Raw genomic sequence first — 23,926 nt, forward strand, 5'->3', positions numbered from 1 at the left:
CACCCCTCCCCCACTCAATATACCTCCAAGGGCCTAATTCAGGGTTGATTGCAAAAGCAAAATCTTTCTCTTATGGGCAAAACCGTGTGCACTGCAGGTGGGGCAGATGTAACATGTGCAGAGAGAGTTAGATGTGGGTGGGTTATTTTGTTTCTGTGCAGGGTAAATACTGGCGGCTTTATTTTTACACTGCAATTTAGATTTCAGTTTGAACACCCCCCACCCAAATCTAACTCTCTCTGCACATGTTACATCTGCCCCACCTGCAATACAGCATGGTTTTGCCCATTAGAGAAAGATTTTGCTTCTGCGATTAACCCTGAATGGCGTCAAATGCGGTTATTGGCATCTACGTAACACAATGAGGCACCCACGTTTCTAATACGCCCCTGAGGAACTCCCGACAGAAACAGTGTTCCGCCTTCACCCCAAACCGACATTATACTGTAGGAAGTGTGATGTTATAAACAGGGCAGCAAATAATGACATGAGTACACTAAGTGCAGAATGAGAGTATTTTTATACTCCTTTTATAAATCAATGACTCTAAGTCAATTTGGCGGGGGAGGGGGGGGGGAGGAGGAGGGGGGCTCGGGAGGCACTGCAGATTGTGGGTTTAGAGGGGGAGCTAAGTTGCAGGAACTAAATAGTTAAACCGTTGAAGCTGACCCCCCCCCCCCCCCCCCCCCCACCACCACCATCATCCAGGTTTCAGACAGTCTCCGGGACCCTAATTCACCCCCCAAACGCCCAGTGCTCCACAGTGTAGGCTGTAGCGAGGGCAAGCACTACATATGCTATAGCTTCCGGGTAAGTTACAATCTGCGCCTTTGTACGGTCAGGGAACACATTTGGACCCAGCGCACCAGCAGGTGCCTTAGGTCCTGTCCTGATGCCTGCATGGAGCAGGCTAGTGCCAATGACAGATGCCAACTAACTGCTCCAACGTGCCAGAGTCCCATAAAGGGGGCTAAGCCATGATCCCGTAGCACTGGGAGCTAGACATAAGAGAAAAGCTCTCCTACATAAATTAGGGATGACTCTCCAGGGTCAGCCACGGATAGGCTTTGGATTTGCCATCAATAGTGAAGATAGGAAGGTTCTCCGCCATCATTCGGGGGCATGGAGCTTGGTCCCCATCCCTGACGCAATACACGTAGCCCTGCCGTAAATATTAAGTGACAACTCCTCAGTCTCCCCGCTAAACCCGCAGTGTCCCCCAGCTAGGGTGAAAGAGGACGATAATTACAGTGGTGGTGGGGATCATATAGATGGAGCCCTGATGGACTTCTCCCAATCACGATCTCATTACCGTTGTTTTGTTAAGAAAAGTTCTCGAATGAGATGCTGCTCCTCATAACTAATCCAGTGTTCCTCGCCCTCCTCCTCCTCGTGCTGTTCCAGCTGCTCGTAGAGGTGAACCGGATTCCAGCCCGTCATGATGTCGTATGTGATCACGCATCCCAAGGAATGGGATACGATAGACACTTTGCCCCCTTTGTCTTCAAAGTCCGGGTTCCGAGAGCAGAACAAAGTGTAGAGGCGGTTCAGCTCCAGCTGGAGACCTTTCACTAGCTGGCAAACGAGACAGAAACTCTGTAAGGAATAGATCAGCGCTTATAAAGGGTATAACAGTACAGAGACACAAATCAGTTCCCATCACTTTATTACAAGTTCTGCCCTGTTACTGATCACTACCACCAGGCACCGAGCCCCCACACCCTTTTACTTCACTTACCGGGCCCCGAGGCCAAACGTCTGTCACCAAGTCCTACTCTCTGTCTCCAGGCCCAGGGCATGCACCATCTGCCACCAGGCCCCAAGCCCTAGCTCTCTGCCACCAAGCCCCACTCTCAGTCACCAGGCCATGAGCCCAGATCTCTGCCACCAGGCCACACCCTCCGCCACCTGACCCTGAGCTCTAACTCTCCGCCAACAGACTCCTAGCTCACCCCTCTGCCACCGGGGCTCACAAACTGTCACCAGGCCTTCGAGCCCAGCCACCAGGCCCCACCTCCGCCACCTGGCTCCGAGCTCAAGCCCCTAGCCCACTCCTCCGCCACTAGGCCTCACAAACTGTCACCAGGCCTTCGAGCCCAGCCACCAGGCCCCACCTCCGCCACCTGGCTCCGAGCTCAAGCCCCTAGCCCACTCCTCCGCCACCAGGCCTCACAAACTGTCACCAGGCCTTCGAGCCAAGCCACCAGGCCCCACCCCCCGGCACATGGCTCTGAGCTTAAGCCCCTAGCCCAGCCCTCCGCCACCAGGCCCCCCGATCCCAGCAACCAGGCCCCACCTCTGCCACCTGGCTCCGAGCTTTTAACTCTCGGCCACCAGGCCCCTCCCTCCGTCACCATGACCCTAGCCCTCGCTATCTATCCCTGGGCCCTATCCTCTAATGTACTAACTCAGCTCTCCAATCAAGCACAGAGCAAACTGAACTGGATGCTCCTCTAATGTGTCCCATTAACAAATCTTGGGCACGTTACAAATTAGTCACCTACAATAAAAATCTTAGCCTATATAATAAGAGGATCTCAAATGCTCAGATATAAAGCCATAGCTTATCTATTGTATAATGTACCCAGTCACCAAGGACTGGAGGCATCTCAGTGCCTCACGTCTCAGTAACATTTCCGGTTCTTAGTGAATTGATAGACTTTACTGCTACCATTGGGCGTAGGCGACACATTTACATGCGTACAAGGTTTCCGTGACTCCGTGAGGTCTTTCCAAGTACTTCTGGCATGAGAAGGCCGAGCGCTCAATAATTGATGTGCTACAAGGCTCGGCTGGTGACAGCGATACTCTTTAATAAGATATCGCATTGTTTCTGTCTAACTGGCAGAACGTGAACAAACATCCCTGCCACAGGCTCTCAGCGCCAGGCATTATCCCGCGCCTTGTAACCGCTGTCAGCAGTGTTGTAATAGCTGTGCAAATACAACACAAAGGGTAGAAAAAACACAGAGGCGGCCCTCCCACTTCAAGTCGCTCGTACGAGGTCTCACAGCGACGTTATTGCGAGGGCCGGATGTCCCAGCTGTAACAATAGCGGATGGAAAACAAAAAATAAAAATAGAGCGTTTAAATGTTTTTGATTCCAAACGGTAATTTTTTTTTTTTTTTTATAATTCTGGAGTTAAACCATTAAATAGGAGACTAGCGGCAGGTGGCCGCGTCTGTGCAAGTATTAACTACTTCAGCATACGGAGGTGACTTCATACGTTTAGCCTCAATAACGGCAGTAAGGACCCCCCCTTTCCTCCCCCAAACACTACCTGTTGCTGGTGCCTGCTCAGTTCTGCCAGCTGCGGTGTTCGCTATAACGTACAGGGGCCAAATGTAATAGAGCGAGAGTTTCACACAGTGAGAGATTTGGTAAGGTTTTGCAGGGTTTTATTTTTTTTAAAGTGGCAATCATTTATACAGCAAGATCAACCTGGTTTTGCAATGTAAATGATTGCCACTTTAAAAAAAACACACACTGAAAAACCCTTACCAAATCTCTCACTTTCTGAAACGCTCACTCCACGAAACGTAACTCTACGAAACAGCCAAATGATCTGCCCAATAAACCAGCACAGGTGTTCCATATAATCCGTGTCGGAGCATTTACACCCTTCTCCATAACGACAGGCAACACAGAGCCCGTATCCAGAACATTCCTTCCACTCTGACCCTGGCAGGATGGCCAGACACTTACCTCATCCCTATACAGGGGGCTGGTGTAGTACATTATGTCCATGGCACTGCTGTTCAGCATGTCCCGAATTCCACGCACCTTATCAGGAGTAATGGAATCCACAGTATCTGTCGGAGGAAACAATATTCAGGTGCAAAACGGACCCCATGTTACTGTATAGACCCCCAGTAATATACTATAAGGCAATATATATAAAGAAACACCCATGCCGCAGGTAAGTCTCGGGGGGCATTTCATACCCACAACAGGGCTGTTAGGCTTCTTATAAAAGAAAAACAACCCACAATAAAATTATTTTGAAAGCCACAGAGTGGTCGGCTTATCCGGGCGGCCCCGCCACCGGTGTCACTTACATACAGAGACAGATGGATATGAGATGATAACGGGACTTGCAGAATCCTATCCTCAGTAGTCTATTGGAGGGTTACTGGTACAGGGGTGCATGTAGGAGCTAGGGGAACTTTAAGAAACCAATAACATTCTAATATATATATATATATATATATATATATATATATATATATATATATATATATAGAGAGAGATGGGGATGGGGGCACCAGCGACCGACGGTGTCAGAGATATATATTTAAAGATATTTAAAAAGAAGTGGCTGGATACAGTTTTAAGATTAAAAATTAAAATTACATTTATTTATAATAAGAATTGGGATATCAGACAATAAAAATGTAGGGTAAAAATGACATAAAAAGAGAACTGAGAAGGATAAAATAAGAAAAAAAATGCATAAAACATAACACATAAAAATAAAATATAAAATACCGAGTATCAAGGTCTAATATAATAAAAGAATGGTGCTTATCTTTTAAAAAAATGGAGGGTCAGTTAGAGGTACTGACCCTCCATTTTTTTTAAAAGATAAGCACCATTCTTATTCTCTTTTTATGTCATTTTTACCCTACATTTTTATTGTCTGATATCCCAATTCTTATTATAAATAAATGTAATTTTAATTTTTAATCTTAAAACTGTATCCAGCCACTTCTTTTTAAATATCTTTAAATATATATCTCTGACACCGTCGGTCGCTGGTGCCCCCATCCCCATCTCTCTATCCATAAATCTGAGGCAGCTTATCACTGCCTTAATTTACTTGGGGGATAGCAGACACTTTAAATACTTTAAGGAGTGTCCACAAATTGTATACATAGCCTTACTCATTTTTCCATTCACATACACCTGTGGCGCCATACTACCACCATCCCATATATATATATATATATATATATATTATATATATATATATATATATATATATATATATATATATATATATATATATATATATATATATATATATATATATATATATATATATATATATATATATATATATAATTTTTTTTTTATTTTTTTTTTAAAAAGACACCATAAACATGGACTATGAGAAAAGGACACAATGGAAGTATAAAAATCCTGTTTTCTCCAATACCAATGGGGGGAGGGGTAACAAAGAATTCCTTGTGGGTGGGGGGAATTGTGAAATAGCTAATGGCATCCCTAGACACAAAATGGCTGAACCTATAAAACTTCCTGAGAGGGCGGGCGGATGGATAAGGCAGCTGCCGCACCACCCAGGAGACGCTCACTGACTCAGTGGGGTGCGTCGGCACATTGTCTAGAAACTGAAGGCCAACACTGAAATAAGGAAGCCGAATTACTGAGGTAACCCACTTGGCCAACGTTCTGCTCGACTGCCGGCCAACACCCTCCTCTGAGCATCATAGAGGACAAACCATGACCTCAATCTTCAGTTCTATTACGAGATAAATCACGAGCGCCCCAATGATGATAATTTTGGACAAAAAAAAAATTCCTGGTTCAAATGTAATTGTACGTGACGAGGCGGCTTCATCCTCAGAGCTGCGCCGTCAATTTGGAAAATATGGAAGAGCCTATAGGAATGAGTTCCCAATACGGAAATCCCTGTCGTAGAGGGTGTATGGTGGGGGTGGTGGAAGGGCCGGGGTGCCTGACCACTGGCTGCAACAGGGGGGGAAAAAATAGGATTTTGGTACTTACCAGGTAAATCCTTTTCTTTGAATCCATAGGGGGCACTGGAGTACTCTTGGGATATGGACGGGCTTCCGTAGGAACAGCACTGAATATTTAAATTTAGAACACCCAACCCCTCCATATCCCCGAGTACCTCAGTGTTTTTTACTGAGCCGAACAGGAACTATAGAGAGGTTTGGAGTATTACATATAACATAACGGACAATAACGAAGTTACTGACAACTAAACAGTTGACACCCTAACCAGCACTTGTAATTTGAACCAGTCGGTGAAAGTGTGTTACCATAAGATCCTCAGAACTCACCACAACTAGGTAAAACTGCTCTGGGTGGGCGTCCAGTGCCCCCTATGGATTCAAAGAAAAGGATTTACCTGGTAAGTACCAAAATCCTATTTTCTTTATCATCCACTAGGGGTCACTGGAGTACTCTTGGGACGTACCAAAGCTTCCCCCGTGGGCGGGAGAGCTGTTTGGCACTTGTAACACTAGGCGGCCAAAGCTAGATGCTGATGCCGCAAACGTATCAAACTTGTAAAAGCGCACAAACGTGTGCACTGAAGACCATGTAGCCGCACGGCAAAGCTGCGTCGTAGAAGCTCCCCGACCAGCTGCCCATGAAGTTCCCACAGAACGTGTGGAATGAGCGGTTACTGATGTAGGCGGTTGTAACCTAGCATGAAGGTAAGCCTGACGTATGGTCAGTTTTATCCATCTGGATAAGGTTTGTTTAGACGCTGGCCAACCCATCTTGGCAGCATCATAGAGTACAAACAATGTATCTGTTTTACGAACTGAAGACGTTCGGGATACATAAGTGCGTAATGCGCGTACCACATCCAGAGTTCCAGAATGTGCCGTCAACACAGGAACTACTATTGGTTGATTGATGTGAAAAGAGGACACTACCTTTGGTAAGAAAGCGGGATTCGTCCGAAGTTCCGCTCTGTCATCATGAAACACCAAATACGGTGGCTTGCATGACAAGGCACCCAAATCTGAAACACGCCTTGCCGAAGCTAAGGCTAGAAGAAAAATTGTTTTCCAAGTGAGAAACTTTATATCCACTTGCTGTAAGGGTTCAAAATATGAAGACTGTAAGAACTCTAAAACCAGATTCAAGTCCCATGGCGCTGTAGGTGGAATGAATGGAGGCTGTACTCTGAGGACACCTTGGAGAAAAGTGCGTATAGACGGCAATAGAGCCAATCGTCTTTGAAAATAAATTGACAAAGCAGATACCTGCACCTTTAGTGTAGATAAACGCAGGCCTCCATCTAACCCTGTTTGTAGAAACAACAAAAGGCGGGATAACTTGAAAGATGATGTCGGAAACTTCAGAGCTTCACACCAACCTATATAGGCACGCCATATTCTGTAATAATGAGCTGCCGTAACCGGCTTCCTAGCTCGTAACATGGTTGGTATAACCGAATCTGGAATGCCTTCTCTTCTTAAGAGGGCGGTCTCAACAGCCACCCCGTCAAACGCAGCCGCGCTAAATCGGGGTAAAGGAACGGACCCTGATGTAACAGGTCGGGACGTAGTGGGAGCGGCCAAGGATCGTCTGCGAGTAGTCCTCGGAGATCCGAGAACCAAGCTCTCCGAGGCCAATGAGGCGCCACTAGTATGACTGCGACAGACTCTCTTTTGATCCGTTTTAGCACCAGAGGGAGCAGCGGAAACGGTGGAAACAGATACACAAGACTGTACGGCCACGCGACAGTGAGAGCATCCACCGCCACTGCCTTTGGATCTCTCGTTCTGGACACATACTGGAACGTTTGGTGATTGTGTCGAGACGCCATCAGGTCCACCTGAGGATAACCCCATCGCTGAACCAACATGTGAAATACTTCTGGATTTAATGCCCATTCGCCTGGATGAAAATCCCGACGACTGAGATAATCCGCTTCCCAGTTGTCCACTCCCGGAATGAACACGGCCGACAACATCACCTGGTGGTATTCCGCCCAATTGAGGATACGAGCTACTTCCCGCATTGCCATGCGGCTTCTCGTTCCTCCTTGTTTGTTGATGTATGCGACCGCCGTCGCATTGTCTGACTGCACTTGGACAGGCTGAGAGCGAAGCATGTGCACGGCTTGTCGTAGCGCATTGTAAATTTCGCGGAGTTCCAGGACATTTATAGACAGCAATTTCTCGTGATCCGCCCAGAGACCCTGGAGCTGACAATTTTGAATTACCGCTCCCCAACCTCTGAGACTGGCGTCCGTAGTTAGAATTATCCAATTCCAGCCTCCGAACAGTCTTACTGCGGTTAAATTGTGTTCCTTGAGCCACCAGAGCAGAGATACTCTTGCCCTTGGCGACAACCTCACCCTGTGGTGAATCTGCAGATGCGAGCCCGACCACTGGGCGAGCACATTCAGTTGAAATGGACGCGAGTGAAATCTTCCGAACTGAAGCGCTTCGAAAGCTGCCACCATTGTGCCTTTCTGCTGTGGTAGGTAAATTCTTTGATTGACCGTATTGAGAATCATTCCTAGGAATTGAAGGCGTTGAGACGGAATTAGATGTGATTTCTTGAAGTTGACAATCCAACCGTGGTGAACCAGTACATCGTATGTTAGCAGCGCATGTTGGAGAAGTATCTGTTGAGACGGGGTTTTGATGAGCAAATCGTCTAAATACGGAACTATTGTCACTCCCAGGGATCTGAGATGAGCTATTATCACAGACATCACTTTGGTGAATACCCGAGGCGTTGATGACAGGCCAAACGGTAGAGCCTGAAACTGGTAATGGTTCTGGCGTATTGCAAACCGTAAGAATCTCTGATGAGGCTGCCAAATTGGAATGTGTAAGTACGCATCCTTGAGATCTAGCGCAATCATAAATTCCTTTGGCTCTAAACCCGCAATCACCGAACGCAGAGACTCCATTTTGAATCTGTAGTAAGTTACGTACTGATTGAGACCCTTTAAGTTCAATATTGGTCTGACTGAGCCATCCGGCTTCGGTACCACAAACAGACTTGAATAGTAACCCTGACCCTGTTGGTGTACAGGGACCGGAATCAAAACTGCTGAATCCAGTAGGGACTGAATGGCAATTTGCAGAACCGTCCTCTTGTCGTCCGACAGAGGCAATCCTGTCTTGAAAAACCGCAGAGGCGGGAGACAGTCGAACTCTATTTTGTAACCTTTTAACACTAAATTGCGGATCCACCCATCCGCGGATGTGTGGAACCACGCCAAATGGAACGTCTGAAGGCGTGCTCCCACAATCGGAGAACCGAGATGGGCTGGTAGCCCGTCATGCCACTGGCTTGTCGGTAACCTTAGCGTCCTGGCGAGTTGTGTTGGTTTGTTGGAAACCAAGTCCGCGACCACGTCTAGCAGGCGTGGCTGTTCCTCTGCCACGTCCTCGAAAGGACTGAGGTCTAAAGGATTTGAACGAAGGTCCAGCGTACCTCCTTCTTGATACCGGTGGAGGCAATGGTAAGAAAACAGACTTACCTCCCGTAGCCTCAGCAATCCATGCGTCCAATTCAGGACCAAACAGCTTCTTGCCATTGTAAGGCAACGCCTCTATACCTCGTTTGACCTCTGCCTCCGCATGATAAGCACGCAGCCAGAGTGCTCTTCGTGCCGTAACTAGCGACTATGAAATACGAGAAGTGAGCTGACAAACGTCAGTAGACGCTGTACAGAGATACTCTACAGCTTCACTCATTTGATTTACAAGAAGTATCAGGTTTTCGTCATGTAAAGCAGATTTGAGTTCTGTTATCCATACTATGAGCGCCTTAGTGACCCAAATGCCAACCAATCCAGGTCTCAGCAGCACTCCTGCTGCTACACACATGGACTTTAGCATAGTTTCTATCTTGCGATCTGAAGGATCTTTAAGCGTAGTAGCTGCTGGCACTGGTATGGTTAATTTCTTGGTAAGCTTGGACACTGAAGAATCCACTATTGGTGGATTCTCCCATGTACACGTTACCGAGTCTGAAAACGGGTAACTAGACTTAAATCTGCGAGGTATAGAAAACCGTTTATCTGGATTCTGTCGTGTTTCTACTAACATCTGATTAAGAGATTCCGACACAGGAAAACTTATTGGAGTTCTTTGTCGTTTAGTAAATACGACCTGATCATTTGTGAGAGGCTCCTCAGTTTCAGGAAACTTCAGAGACTGACGTACCGCTCTGATGAGATCATCAATGCCGGAACTGTTAAAATCCTCACCATCTGACTCCACTTCGCCCTCCTCACCCTCATCTTGTTCCATGAGGTCTGGCATGGAATCGTCAGAATGCAACATAGCAGAAACGGGAAAATCATAACACATATGAAAATTATCCCGTTTACCCAAAATGGATTTGGACCTTACGCAAGGCTGAGACGCCTCCGGTAGTTCTGGCGGTCTCACCCTAGACTCAGATCTTGCCGTTTCCCGCTCCTGACGAGTGGCGGTCAATTCTGATTGTAACCTATCCAGTACATTTACTAACATACCCCACGGAGGGTCCGGTGAGGACATTGGTTGTAAAACTGGAGAAGAAATGGTATTCTGAACCGAATCCACAAAACATACTGTACATGTGGTAGATCCATCCGGTAACACACTGCTACAGACTTTGCAATTATGCTTTTTAGTTTTTGCTGGTGCCTTACTCATTATGGCGACAGACAATATAATACACAAAAAACAGACACTTGCACGACTCAGTAAAATAGTAGTAAGGTGTCTCTGTATATATATATCTGGCCAAGTGCAGTACACGTGACCAGTACTATGAAATGTGATCCCAAATTCCCACTAACACCCCTGCGCCTCCGGTGGAGTAGAGATGTAGTACTGGAACGTTCTGGAATCACAGCAGGAAGACACAGGAAGCATGTTAAAATGGCTGCCATGCTTATACATATAATCACAGTGAAGTTTCATACTGATCTTATAAACAGCCTCCCTGCCAGTATAAACATTATATATCTATATAAATGTGTGCCATACTATCAACAGCCTGATGTTGCTGCTGTCCCTTCCCCCCCCCCCCCCCCCCCTCGCATCTGCTCCATTGCATGCAGTGCGGGCCGGGCAGCGGGCACCCCTGCGCCGGGACCTGGAAGACTGGGAGCGCTTGTTAGCGCTATAATTACCGGCAGCAGCGGAGTTTGTACAAGCGACGGCCGGAGCATCGGGAGAAGCGGCGGGCGGACCAGCGGCGATCCGAGACGCGGGGCCGGAGCAGTTGGGGCTGTAAGAAGCGGCGGCCGGAGCAGCGCGTTATGAGACCCGGCGGCCGGATCAGCGGGCGGCTATGATAGCCGGCGGCCGGAGCAGCTGCGGCGGCGTCAGTCAGCCGAAAGAACCCAGCGCTTTCCCCACACCTCGGGCGGCAGCGGAAGCTGACCGCCCCGTTCTCCCCTCACATACCTGCACTTTGCTGTTCTGTGATGAGGCTCCGACGGGGCTTCTCAGTAAGCGCCGGCCAGCCTGCAGGATGTGTGTGTGTGTGGCTGTGAGGGAGCTCTTTCAGAGAGGCCCGACACGCCCCTGCTGCTATCAGCAGCTGCACTATCCCTGACCCTGCCTTTTGGAAGGGGAAAAGGGATGTATAGAATATAAAAATATAAAAATAAAAATTCAAAGTAATTGTGGCCTCAGCCACAGAGCTGTTACTACTTCGAGCACAGAAAAAACACTGAGGTACTCGGGGATATGGAGGGGTGGAGTGTTCTAAATTTAAATATTCAGTGCTGTTCCTACGGAAGCCCGTCCATATCCCAAGAGTACTCCAGTGACCCCTAGTGGATGATAAAGAAAATTCCTTTACACGCTGTCAGCCTCCAGTGCATCTCTCTGGGCCTATTTTCATTGGGGGGCTTGGAGCTGCAGTTCCATCTGCCCCATTGTTAATCCGGCTCTGCATCTTAAAATATAGCAGCATTTAAGATCGCAATGCCTAATATGCACAACCACCTCAGGAGGAGACTTCCCCTCTTCCCCATCTTATACAGGAAAAGAGTAATAAGCTAAAGCCTCTGATGGGAGAGGAAAAATGAGCAGACACACAATACTGCCGAGTGCCTCAATCACCGTGCCAGAGATACAATACCAACGAGTGCCTCAATAACCGTTCCAGAGATACATTACTGCCGAGTGCCTCAATCACCGTTCCAGAGATACATTACTGCCGAGTGCCTCAATTACCGTTCCAGAGATACATTACTGCCGAGTGCCTCAATTACCGTTCCAGAGAAACATTACTGCCGAGTGCCTCAATCACCGTTCCAGAGATACAATACCAACGAGTGCCTCAATAACCGTTCCAGAGATACATTACTGCCGAGTGCCTCAATCACCGTTCCAGAGATACATTACTGCCGAGTGCCTCAATTACCGTTCCAGAGATACATTACTGCCGAGTGCCTCAATTACCGTTCCAGAGAAACATTACTGCCGAGTGCCTCAATCACCGTTCCAGAGATACATTACTGCCGAGTGCCTCAATCACCGTTCCAGAGATACATTACTGCCGAGTGCCTCAATTACCGTTCCAGAGAAACATTACTGCCGAGTGCCTCAATCACCGTTCCAGAGAAACATTACTGCCGAGTGCCTCAATCACCGTTCCAGAGATACATTACTGCTGAGTGCCTCAATCACCGTTCCAGAGATACAATACTGCCGAGTGCCTCAACCACCGTTCCAGAGATACATTACTGCCAAGTGCCTCAATCACCGTTCCAGAGGTACATTACTGCTGAGTGCCTCAATCACCATTCCAGAGGTACATTACTGCTGAGTGCCTCAATCACCGTTCCAGAGATACAATACTGCTGAGTGCCTCAACCACCGTTCCAGAGATACGTTACTGCCAAGTGCCTCAATCACCGTTCCAGAGGTACATTGCTGCTGAGTGCCTCAATCACCGTTCCAGAGGTACATTGCTGCTGAGTGCCTCAATCACCGTTCCAGAGATACATTACTGCAGAGTAAAAATGTATGAAATAGAAAAGACAATGGCGCTAGGTGGAAAAAAAGCTGCCTAAGTATTTATTGATGGAACCCGAACATTACTGTTGAGTGCCTCAATCACTGTTTCAGGAGATACATTACTGTCGAGTGCCTCAATCAATGTTCCAGAGGTACATTACTGCTGAGTGCCTCAATCACTCTTCCAGAGATACATTACTGCTGCGTGTCTCAATCACTGTTCCAGAGGCACATTGCACAGAATTGAATCCCTTACGGCTCTAACATCGGATTAACGGTCAACCTAACATGGTACTAATGGAGCGGACTGACAGAAGATGTAGCCACTCACAAGACCTCAATGCTGCAAGTGAGGCTCTGCGGAGACCTGTTTCCAGCAGTGACCGTACAACAGAGGTTATCTGGGCTTCACCGAAGGGGGAGAAGACCGTGCTATAATGCAGCTTCTGCTCTGGGTGGATATATAGCTGCCGGAGCACGGTTCCCAGTCACCACTTGCCGTAGTAGTGACCAAGTCCACATCCAGACCACAAGAAAAAAAATAAAAATAGGGCAGGCGGGATTAAGAAGTGTCTTCAGTAATTCTGCCCCAGCTATTTAACTGTACAAGAGAAGCGGACGGACAGCCTGCAACAAAGAACAAACTAATGCACCACACTCTAATAACGGATAGTACTAAGGCAGCACTAAAAATACCCTTTGCTTCTGCAGGCCCTTGGGGGGGGGAAACCTGCTGTCTCTCCAGCTGGGGGACGAGGTCAGAGTTCACTCATCGTTAAAGTGCTGGAGCTCCTACACGCTCCACTATACCCATTATTCCAGTATCCCCCAATGTACGTCAGGGAAAACCAGATACAAAACAGACAGATGTGATTTGGATTTAGCTGCAGGTGCTGAAACAGGCATGTAGTCAAAATGTCGATATTCCTGAATTTTGACATCGATGTTATGCCGACATTGTCAATGTTGACAATGTCATTTTAGTGTTAGGGTGCAGGATTAAAAGCATGCAAAAAAGCCATGTCAACGTTGAACTTCCATGTCGACATTTTGACCATGTTTGCATTCTATATCATACCGGCTAAGGGTGTGGTATGATATAGAATGGCGGCCAGCATACCGGTGCCGGGATCCTGACCGCGGGCTTGCCGATAGCAGGGCGAGCGCAAATGAGCCCCTTGCGGGCTCGCTGTGGGCACGGTGGCGGGCCACACTATCTACTCTCCCTCCAGGGGGAGAAAAGGTGTCGGTATGCCGGTTGTCGGGATCCCAACAACCGAAATACTGAATACCAACCCCGGCTGCAACAGTCACTAATACAGCTACATTCATACAGTTCCTAGGGACGGGTTTAGTCTTCCTTTAATCCGCAAGAAGATCTACATGGTCTGTCAGTGCGGTCACTGCTCCTCCCACTGCGTAGCACAGTGCCTGCGGGACATCCTCCCCCCTCTCACTCCCATAACACTGGGTAAATAGGACCTTACCTCCATCTAGAGCAAGCTTGGAACGCCATTCCACAGGAAGGAACTCAACGTGCTCTGTAGTCTGGTGGAAAAAGTGCTTTTCTTCCACCTTTCTGGCCGTCTCTCTCATCCTGCAACACAAAGCACGCACATGTAAAACACATGCGCTGGCGGGCACGCCAGGGGTTATATTCCGAATAACGCCCTTCTTCCCTCCCACAGCAGGGTCTGCATATACGGCCTGTAACAGCAGCTGTACCCTCAGAGCACAGGAAAGCTACGGAACAAAGGAGATGCAACAAAGCGGTCTCTGCAGATTACAGGGACGGTAAAGAGTGCGCAACTACTGTAACATTCAATGCCAAAGACTAGATTTCTTTTTGAACTTGGCGCTCAAAAATCAAAAAAGACTAAATATAGCTTTACTGGCACAAACATGGCAAACCGGGTGGCTTACTTTGCCGAAAACGCGTCGCAATGCGATGCACCAGGAGATTGTGATGATAAATGTGATACAACACTTGTATACTGTGTGTGACTGAGTCTGTATATGGAGCAGAACAGAACTTGTATTGGAAAGAAGCTGCGGCTGATACATTGTAGCACGTCGTGTAAAGATTCAGCCACACAGATATAACAATTGTCATATATCACATTAATCACACAGCCTCCTGGTGCACTGCGCTGTGACAAGGGCGCATTTTTGGCATGAAAGGATACTATAGAGACACCTGGCGCTAGCAGAGCCTCGCAGGACCCGGCGTGCCAAGAGGGGCTGTTTGGTGCGGCAACAGTAAAGGCATATGAGGACACATCTGTACTAGGATTCAGTAATCGGGCAGACGATGAACAATGGGGAAGGCAGGTGACATGGGAAGCTGAATTAGCGGCAGAGCGCGGGGATCCATTGCTTAGGTCACTGGGGAGACCACACCTAGGACACGGTTCTGGATATCAGATTTCCAGAAAGTGCAAGTAAGTCATTGTGCTAAGAATAATACTGCCCAGTGTACATAACAAGGTTACTGGCACAGGATAAAGGAGAAGAGCAGGATGTGTACCCGGAGACGGAAGGGGGAGGGGGAAGGACAGAAGCTTGCAATCTACAGAGTGATACAACTGGAGGCCAGTATATAGGGGGAACATCGGGAAGAATTACCGTGTTATGCAATAGGCAGAACATTTCCGAAATAGACAAAATAAGTTTCCCACAGAGCGTACATTTAAACATGCTTAGGATAGAATAAAAACAGGTGGATTTATGGGCCTTGTACATTAGTTATCATTGGAGAAGACAGGACAATGGAGGCAGCCTGTACAGAACATAGCAGGGGGTGTGTGTGTATGACGCTGTGTGGGGGACACGAGTATACAGAGGTCTACGTACGCCGGCCCACTGATGAGCGAATCTCTGCAACAAAAGTACTGTACTATAGTCACACGGAGCGATATAACTGAGCGATTTTGACTATATAGTCAAAATCGCTCAGAAAGTTAGTGCATATCTCTCCATGTGTACACAGCCAGCGATAGCGATGCGCGTCCCCGCCAGGTCGCTATCGCTGATAAAAATAGACTGTGCAGGCAAGTCAATTTTGGCTAGGTCGCTGGGAAAGAAAAAGCATCACCTTGCTTAAATGAGTTAGCCAAAATTGCCCATAGCCAAAATCGCTGGAAAAGTTAGTCAAAATCTCCTACTGCCAGTTCAAGGGAAAACGCTCAGTCAAAATCTCTCATAGTTAAAATCTCTCCGTGTGTATGCGCCTATACTCTCCTAGAGAATGTGTCCAGCCAGTGGCCTTTAGGTCTATTTTGAACATGTAACTTCCCTCTCTCACTACTTGGGAAATCTCCATTTCTTACTATGAAATAAAATGACGACGCTTCTACACCTCTATACATCACCAACATGCAACTCTGCGCCCTCTGTGCGCTTTATTCCAGTGCCGCCATTATCAGCACACACTTGCCCAGCCCTATCTTTGGTGCAAGGTATTAGTCTGACAGTGCAGTATATCCTCGTATACACACAAAGTCCGCAATACCATTAACACGACCTGATCATTGTTCTTAAATTACTACTGAATTGCTTAACAAAAAATAAATACGTCCCGAGAATAACTGCAACCATTATATACCCTCATAATACATTTCTAAGTGCAGCCCACTTATCTACTATAGACCACAGTACAGGTAGTTGTCCAATTATCCAATGCTATATCTAAGACACTATGGGTGAGATTCAATTGTTTTATCGTACCCGATCTCCCGTCTAAAGAGATGGAAGATGGCGGGCGATATTCAATTGTTTTTGTTTTCTATCGCACACAGACCGGGTTTAGAAGCGTAAAACAACTAAAGCCGATTAGACCAATGGGCGCGACGCCAAAAGTGCCATGGGCGCGACGCCAAAAGTGCCATGTGGGCGCCCAAAAAGGTCACCTTTTGCACACTTCAGCTTGCCACCCCCAGGGAGTGCGAGCTGAAATAGCGGTGCTGGCAGTTATTTGCACCCGACCAGACCAACAATTGAATTGCCCTGTCGGGTGCCCGGCAGCTGTCTGTGCCAGCGATAAATAATTGACTCTCGCCCTATAAGCCTGTTTCATAGTTCCCATTACTGTATAAACCTGTAAAACATATTCCTGTCCTAAGACTTAACCTGCTGTCTCTGAACGGGTTACCAAGTAACTCGTCTTTTACTAGCGTGGACAGTAGTTATCATTTGTTCCCGTAATCCCGTTGTCTCTTCCCAAAGCCCTCCTGTCACTCTTACTTCTATGTGATGTCCCAAATATATATATCTCAATATCTCAGGAACATAACCCAGTGACAAGGGATTTGGGAGAGGCCACTGTAGGCGTGGCCAGGTACTGGAGTCCTGAAGGTTTGGCAGACAGTAGGCAATGAGAAGACACACCGCCTACAGAATTGGTTAGCATTAAAGTATAGTACTGGAGACAATTTTAGGTTATACTGTCGGTTATTGGGAAGACAGGAATTATATCCTTGTGCCTAATTTAAAATCAGATCTTAGACAAGGTTAGTGTTCCATTATAGCAGCCTGCACCTGTCACAACCTGTGCAGTTACTCCTTTCTACCTGGAGGTGTCGCTCTCTGCTCTGGTGCTTCTAGCCTACTCTGGTCTGTATCTCAGTGCTGAGATACAGACCACAGTGTGCTAGAAGCACCAGAGCAGAGAGCCAATAGCTTTCAAACCGACCTCCAGGCACATTTTAAATAATAATGATTAAGAGTCACTGCGTCAGAAGAGAATGACTTACATGGCTGTATTTTTGATAATTCTTCCTTGGTCCATTTTCTGCCCAATACCATGGACAACAAAAACAATGTGACTTGTATCCACAGGCTTGTCCTCATACGTAGCTTCTTCAACAAAGCCTCGATGTAGCCTGGTCCCGCTGCTGGATGCTACGAGACATTAGGAACGTTATAAACGGCGCATACAGCAAGGATTCATTTACACAAATACCCCTTTCTCAAACAATCATAGCTTATATTATTTTATGAGGAGCCCCTTTACTGCATTCATTTAGGTATATTACATGTTAATACAATATGTCCAGGGAAAGATGGCTCCTGTTCTGTCATGCACCGGATAACAATTGTGGTCATATTACAGCAAATAGCACCTAAAGTCCTGCGTGTTTCAGCCTGAAAAGACCGGAAATTCCATTAATTTCACCACAGAGTGGATTTCCGGATCAGGGTGCTAAATGCAGCCACTGTGGGAGGTGCCACATGTGATCCAGCTGCTCACACGACAGCCAATCTCTAATCTTGTCCCCACCCAGAAGATTGATCATCGGACACAGATCCTTCCCCGGTGACCAGGATTAGCCTGAGGGCGGCTGCTGCGGTGCCCGGTGCGAGCATTAGCTGGGCTCCGTGTGCAAGTCTAAGAAGCAACCTCTAATTTGGTCACCATCTAGGAGATCTTCACCTGTGGGTGGGCGTCTGTAGGTTTCTCAGACTTCAGGTCTGGATCTTAGCAGCACAATAAAAGATTCAGGTGACCTGAGACCGTGGAGCTTTTCTGAAAACCTGGGAACTGGGGCAGCAGAGCCAGGGAGAGCCTTCGACATCTCTTACGTTTGTGGGATATCTTCAGGCTGACTGGACTCCATGATGACACCTGGGGTTTCGCTGTCTTTTACAAGTTACTTGGAGTTTTATGATTCTAACTAGTTAAAAGCCCATCAAAATGACAGACAACAGGACTGGGTTACACGGGGGTGGTAGCTACTTACAAAGGAGCTGCCGGTTTCTGGAAGTCCTGCTGCTGGGAGCCGGGACTCGGTCACGCTGAGGGTGTAGCATTACGCCGGGACTCTGTCATGCTGAGGGTGTAGCGTTAGCCTTTATTTATATATATATATATATATATATATATATATATATATATATATATATATATATATATATATATATATATATAGCTGCTGTATATCTGTAATGGGCAGGCTATAATGGTGTTGCACTATATACACCAGTATTGGCACGTGTAAGCTCACCAGTCCCCGCACAGCTCCCGGCCAGTCTGGGGGTAGAGGACACCAGTAGCCACCAGCAGCTGGCCGGAGGGATCTGACCGTGGCCTGTGCGGGGTGTGGGAGGGGCGAGCGCAAGAACCCGCCCATCTGCTGGCACGCAGTATATATAAAGCAGCTGAGCCAGTTATCTGGTTCCTCCTCATCCGCATCATCTGCAGACCCAGCACCGACCCCTCTGTCTGACAGTTACCGCACTGCTCACCCAACACAGGGTCTCACCCCTTCCTGCCGGACTGATTCACCTTCTCCCCCCACCGGTAAGTGGCCACACGTGTCCCCGATGCCTCCGCTCTGAGCGCTGCGGGGCCGCTGGGTGGTTTCTGCATCAGTTTCCTGGTTACTGCTGCCGAGTCCCGGGATGGTAAGTAACCTGGGGTTGCAGCTTAGTATATGGAGGACTGGGTGCAGAGTATGCAGTATATGGTGGAAGCAGTATATGGAGGAGGGGGTGCCCTGTATATAGGGGGCATTATATGGGGGGGTTATGGGGTGCAGTGTGTATATAGGGAAAGTATATGGTGGGGGTGCAGCATACATAGGGTGTGGGTGTGTGACCGTGTTCCGAACCGAGCTCCGTTGGGTGCCCTCCACTGGCCACCGGCGGCACCACAGAAGTTAGGAGCAGCGTTAGCCATATATCTGTATAGATAGTATTACATCTATCTCACTCTCCACTGCCCCTATCTGCCCCACCACTCCACTCTCTCCCCAGTCCCTATCTACCTCAACCCCTCCCACCTTTCTCTTCCCCCAGTCCCTAATCTGCCCCACCTCTCCCCAGTCTCTATCTCCCCAAACCCGCCCGCCCTTTCGCCCCCAGTCACTATCTGCCCCTACCCCATTCTCCACCCCCGCCAGTCCCTATCTACCTCTAACCCCACTCCCTCCCCAGCCCCCTCTTTCCATACGCATCAAGTGTGAAACAGTCATATCAGTAATATTAGCAGCAGCAGCAGGTTAGACGGCTGTAACATCTCCCTGCAGTATCACTTTCACCTTTGACAGCTTGCAGCACACAAATGAGTAATATGGTCCGTCGCACGCCCTCTAGTTGCTGCCAGAAAACATAACAGGGGTGAGAAGCAGCATTATCCTTTTATTATAAAGGATTTGGGGCACCAGTCTTCAGCAATCCCTCTTACCCTCACAAAATGTTTTCTTTCTTTCTTACTTATTTCCTATGTTCTACATCTAGTAATACCCAGACAATTTCGTTCCACTTCTATTTGGGGGATGGCCAGGAGAGCTCGGAAGGGAGGACAGTCCAGCACAGATTTATTACAGACCAATCCTCTTTCTGGCTACACGGATGCACTGGCTGTTAGCATGTAAACCTGTGCAGCAATATCAGAGGTGACCTCAGCTACAGATAACACTGCCGCCAGGTAGTGATGCATGAAGACAGGTGTGATAGACTTATAGTCTATCTGTGGCCGTTTTATCAGCTGAACACAATCAATTTTATCTCAGTGAATCCACTCGCTCTTATGAGCCAAAATGCTGAATGCCAAGGTTGGCCCACGCCCCATTTTTTACAATGAACTATGGAATAGTTTTCCTATATGTCGGCAGTTTGTCTTAGAACGCCAGATGCGAGCGCTCGTCGTTCACGTTCCAATAACTCAGAGCAGTTACAGTCACCTACATCATCATCATCGGTAACATGTGAGCTTACCCTTTGAGAACCCCAACTTCTGTGTAACCGTCCTGGCTATTTTGGAAGTAGTTGCATCGCTGTAGAGATAGACTTCGTCCACGCCGTGCCAGTCCACGTGGCTGCGACTTAACTTTAAACTGTGGACAGCTGCGGGGGGGAAACACGACCGTTAGAGGAGGAAGACAAGAAACAGGGGCAATAATTCCTGCAGACGTAAATGGGGATAATTACACTCCGCAATACATTATCACTAGTGTTACACGTCACACACTATTGCTGCTGATTCTGCTTATTACGTAGCGGTCGGTAACCTGCTGCTCTCTAGAAGCGGAATATTGGGTAGCAATTATCGGAGTACCACTTACAGGTTATATGCAGGTCCTTCAGAAACACGAATGACGGTTGTTTCAATCAATACCACTTCCCTAAAGTGATTGTAAAACTTCATACAGCCACACATGAACCACATTCATATAGGACTATTGCAGCCAGCATCAGACAACTGTTGCTGCCTCAAGTGACGGCCGAAGGAGGAAACGTTCCAACCAGCTCTCTGGGATACATCCTATCTACTACTCAGTGCTGTGACTGGAGCTTCAGAATGGACAGACGAAGCAGTGGAACCTTTCAGGAGCCCAGCTCACTAGATGTCCCCATAGCAGCCGCGTTAAGGGCTTGTGTCCCACAGCGCTGACAGCGTGGAGCAAATAACGCGTACCAGGGAGAGATAATGGATCACCGAGAAGAACATATGGACACAGAGCGGGACTGACTAGCAGGGTGGCAGAAAGGTGTACCAGGTTTTGCAATCACTTTGAACAGAGATAAGTCACAAGTAAAGTTGGCACCAAACTATGGTAAAAAGCAAAATCCTAAAGATGGATAAATGTTTCAAGCTTAGGGTGGTTGCGATCACATTACCAATTGTTCCCAGGTTTGTAGTACATGTTTTATGATGACTATCTGTAATTAGCACATTAAAATAAGCATTACAAAGCCCAAAGCGTGTGGATTAAGACAGAGCGCTATTTATGCGACTAACGAAGACAAATCGCAGCTTTTATTGCGCAGAGGGCGACACCAGTGGTCGCGGCAGAATCCACCAGCAAGCCTCCGCAGTGCGACAGAGAATGGCCGGGTTACACGAACAATGAATTACACAGGCCCGGTCAGCACGCTTCATGGTCAAAACAATCTCATTGTCAATAAATGAAACACATACCCAGATGATATGAAGGATTTAGTGAAAAACACTGAACCAAGAAATATGAAGCAACTATTTTGTAAGAGCTGCTGTAGTGCCCGTGTGAAATGAAAGATTAGTCGTCCGAGAGTGGATCCCCCCTGTAAAAGTTGTTCCGTCTGTATATTTGGGGTCTAGTATCAAATACTGCACTTGTACAGACTGAACGGGAATATATCTACGTCCATTTACAGCAGACGGCAGTTCCTCTGCGGCCTGGCCCCGAAATCACACACAAGTTGTCCAGAGCAGGAATAAATGAAAGGCCACCGTAACCCCAGCAATGGTAATTCTAGAGGAAGAGTCAGTGGCGCTCTAGCTAGTGACAGCATCTAAAGCCAGAGAGTCATCTATAAGGCAGCTAAGTTACTGTACCTTCGTAACGCTTTCTTTTAGCACACGGGGCCCCTGTGCTCTCGTTATATCCTCTCCAATTGAACAGGAAAGGGAGGGAGAAGGGAGCAAGGTGGTAGATAACTAGCAAAGTGAAGACAGTTAACTTTATTTTGGCTTTGCAGCAAAATCTTCTGAGAATCACAATATCAGTACGGTGAGAGCACAGCAGTCATTGCAGAAGCATCATGCAAGTATCATTAGCAGAACATCCGTTAATTCCATCTATCATCCACTGGGAGCGCTAGCTCTGCTTCTGGAGGGAGTTACCGCCTCTTGCCACGCAAGGTTTGTCTGATGGGACACCAGTTTTATTACACAAAAGGGCTAATAACAACATTCACAGATATACTGTAGACGGGTTCAGTATGATTTACCGACGGAGACAATACCGATGGCAATTAACCTACAGTCAAAATACCGGCGTGATCAAAATACAGACAATTATGCCAACATGTTCAAATGCCGACATAGTCAGAATACCACCATTTGAAATGCCGACATGTTGTTGTTGTTGTTGTTTTTTGGGGGGGGGGGGGGTTGTGTGTCAATGATGAAATAGGTCGACATGGGCACCGTCTAAGTGTACCGCTGCGCTCGCCATGCTTCGGGCACACTATTATATTCCCCCCTCAAGGTCCACTGGGATGGTAAGGTATGAACAAGTCTGTTTTGAGGCAAAAAGTCCTTAAAAACGCATGTCGGCATTTCAGATGTTGGTATTCTGGCTATGTCGGCATTTTGAACATGTAAGCATAATGAATGTCTGTATTTTGACTGTCGGTCAATGGCTGTTGGGATTGTATCCGTCAGTAAATCAACTGCCACCCCTGTATACAGCAGTAGGCAGACCTTGCTTGGCAGAAGGACGCGAGTAGCTCCGTGCAGACAAGAGTTTTGGCTCGGACGATATTTTAGATCTGTAAGAATAAGAAATTGCTAATAATACGGCGGAAGGTAATGGGAGTCCGAGATCGCCAGAGGTGCGGGACGCCGGAGCGATATCGAATTATTATTTTTAAAGGGGCAATCACTTACAAGGAATGTTTTTACTTTGTGATTGCCCCTTTAAAAGAAAAAAAAAGTGTGGGATTGTCCAGCATCCCACCCCTCCGACCGTCTCGGACCCCATTACAGCCCGCCGATAGTAATGAAAAAATAAAAACACTTTACTTTTATAACAATAACAAATAAACGAGCGAGACTAGCCGGCTAATCATAGGTCTACAGGACAAATCATTCCCCTCTCATCGAGTCAGAAAGCGGACAATTACAGGAGTAGCAGATGCAGTCACATGTGATTGATCTCCTGTGTTATAGGAGCGGAACATTGTAGACATTTTAATATTCAAATTAATTAATAACGACCAAACAACCAAAAAAAACTAAGCTGAAAGCAGTTTTAAGAAAATGGGAAGGCCAGAAAAATAACAAACACAAAAAGATGAAAAAAATAAATAAAAATAATTACATATATATATATATATATATATATATATATATATATATATATATATATATATATATATATATATATATATATAAAAAATTTATTTTTTTGCATTCTCTATTACAAAAAACATCCATTTATTAATTTATAAAACTACATAACAGAGAGAGAGAAGAAGAAAAAAGTTGCCGATTGCTCTAAAAAGAAGACGAATGAAGTAAAAAAAAACGGATTTCAGCCAAGTTCTTTTTGGAAACAAGGGGGCAGATGTATTAAGCCTGAGACGGCATAAGGAAGTGATAAAGCGGTGATAAGTGCAAGGCGATAAACGCGACAGCCAATCAGCTCTTACCTGTCAATTTGCATATTGGAGTTGATTGGCTGGTGCATTTATCACCTTGCACTTATTATCACTCCCTTAGGCATTCTCC

The 23,926-nt window shown here is 46.9% G+C and overlaps 1 protein-coding gene across 4 annotated transcripts in view; it reads right to left on the bottom strand.

The window, feature by feature from the left end:
* Positions 1 to 23,926, bottom strand: part of DDHD1 (DDHD domain containing 1) — a 50,645-nt gene that overhangs the window by 11,570 nt on the left and 15,149 nt on the right. For 2 of the 4 annotated variants that reach the window (XM_063948371.1, XM_063948372.1), the window contains exons 3-8: positions 22,028 to 22,129; positions 20,428 to 20,556; positions 17,463 to 17,610; positions 14,199 to 14,308; positions 3,707 to 3,813; positions 1,313 to 1,575 (exon numbers count right to left, since the gene is read on the bottom strand). In XM_063948371.1, the coding sequence (XP_063804441.1) occupies positions 1,313 to 1,575; positions 3,707 to 3,813; positions 14,199 to 14,308; positions 17,463 to 17,610; positions 20,428 to 20,556; positions 22,028 to 22,129 (859 nt within the window). The remainder of the gene's footprint in view (positions 1 to 1,312; positions 1,576 to 3,706; positions 3,814 to 14,198; positions 14,309 to 17,462; positions 17,611 to 20,427; positions 20,557 to 22,027; positions 22,130 to 23,926) is intronic. The other 2 variants (XM_063948373.1, XM_063948374.1) reach the window with 1 other exon arrangement.

Source organism: Pseudophryne corroboree, chromosome 12, assembly GCF_028390025.1.
Source record: "Pseudophryne corroboree isolate aPseCor3 chromosome 12, aPseCor3.hap2, whole genome shotgun sequence".
Taxonomy (NCBI): Eukaryota; Metazoa; Chordata; class Amphibia; order Anura; family Myobatrachidae; genus Pseudophryne; species Pseudophryne corroboree.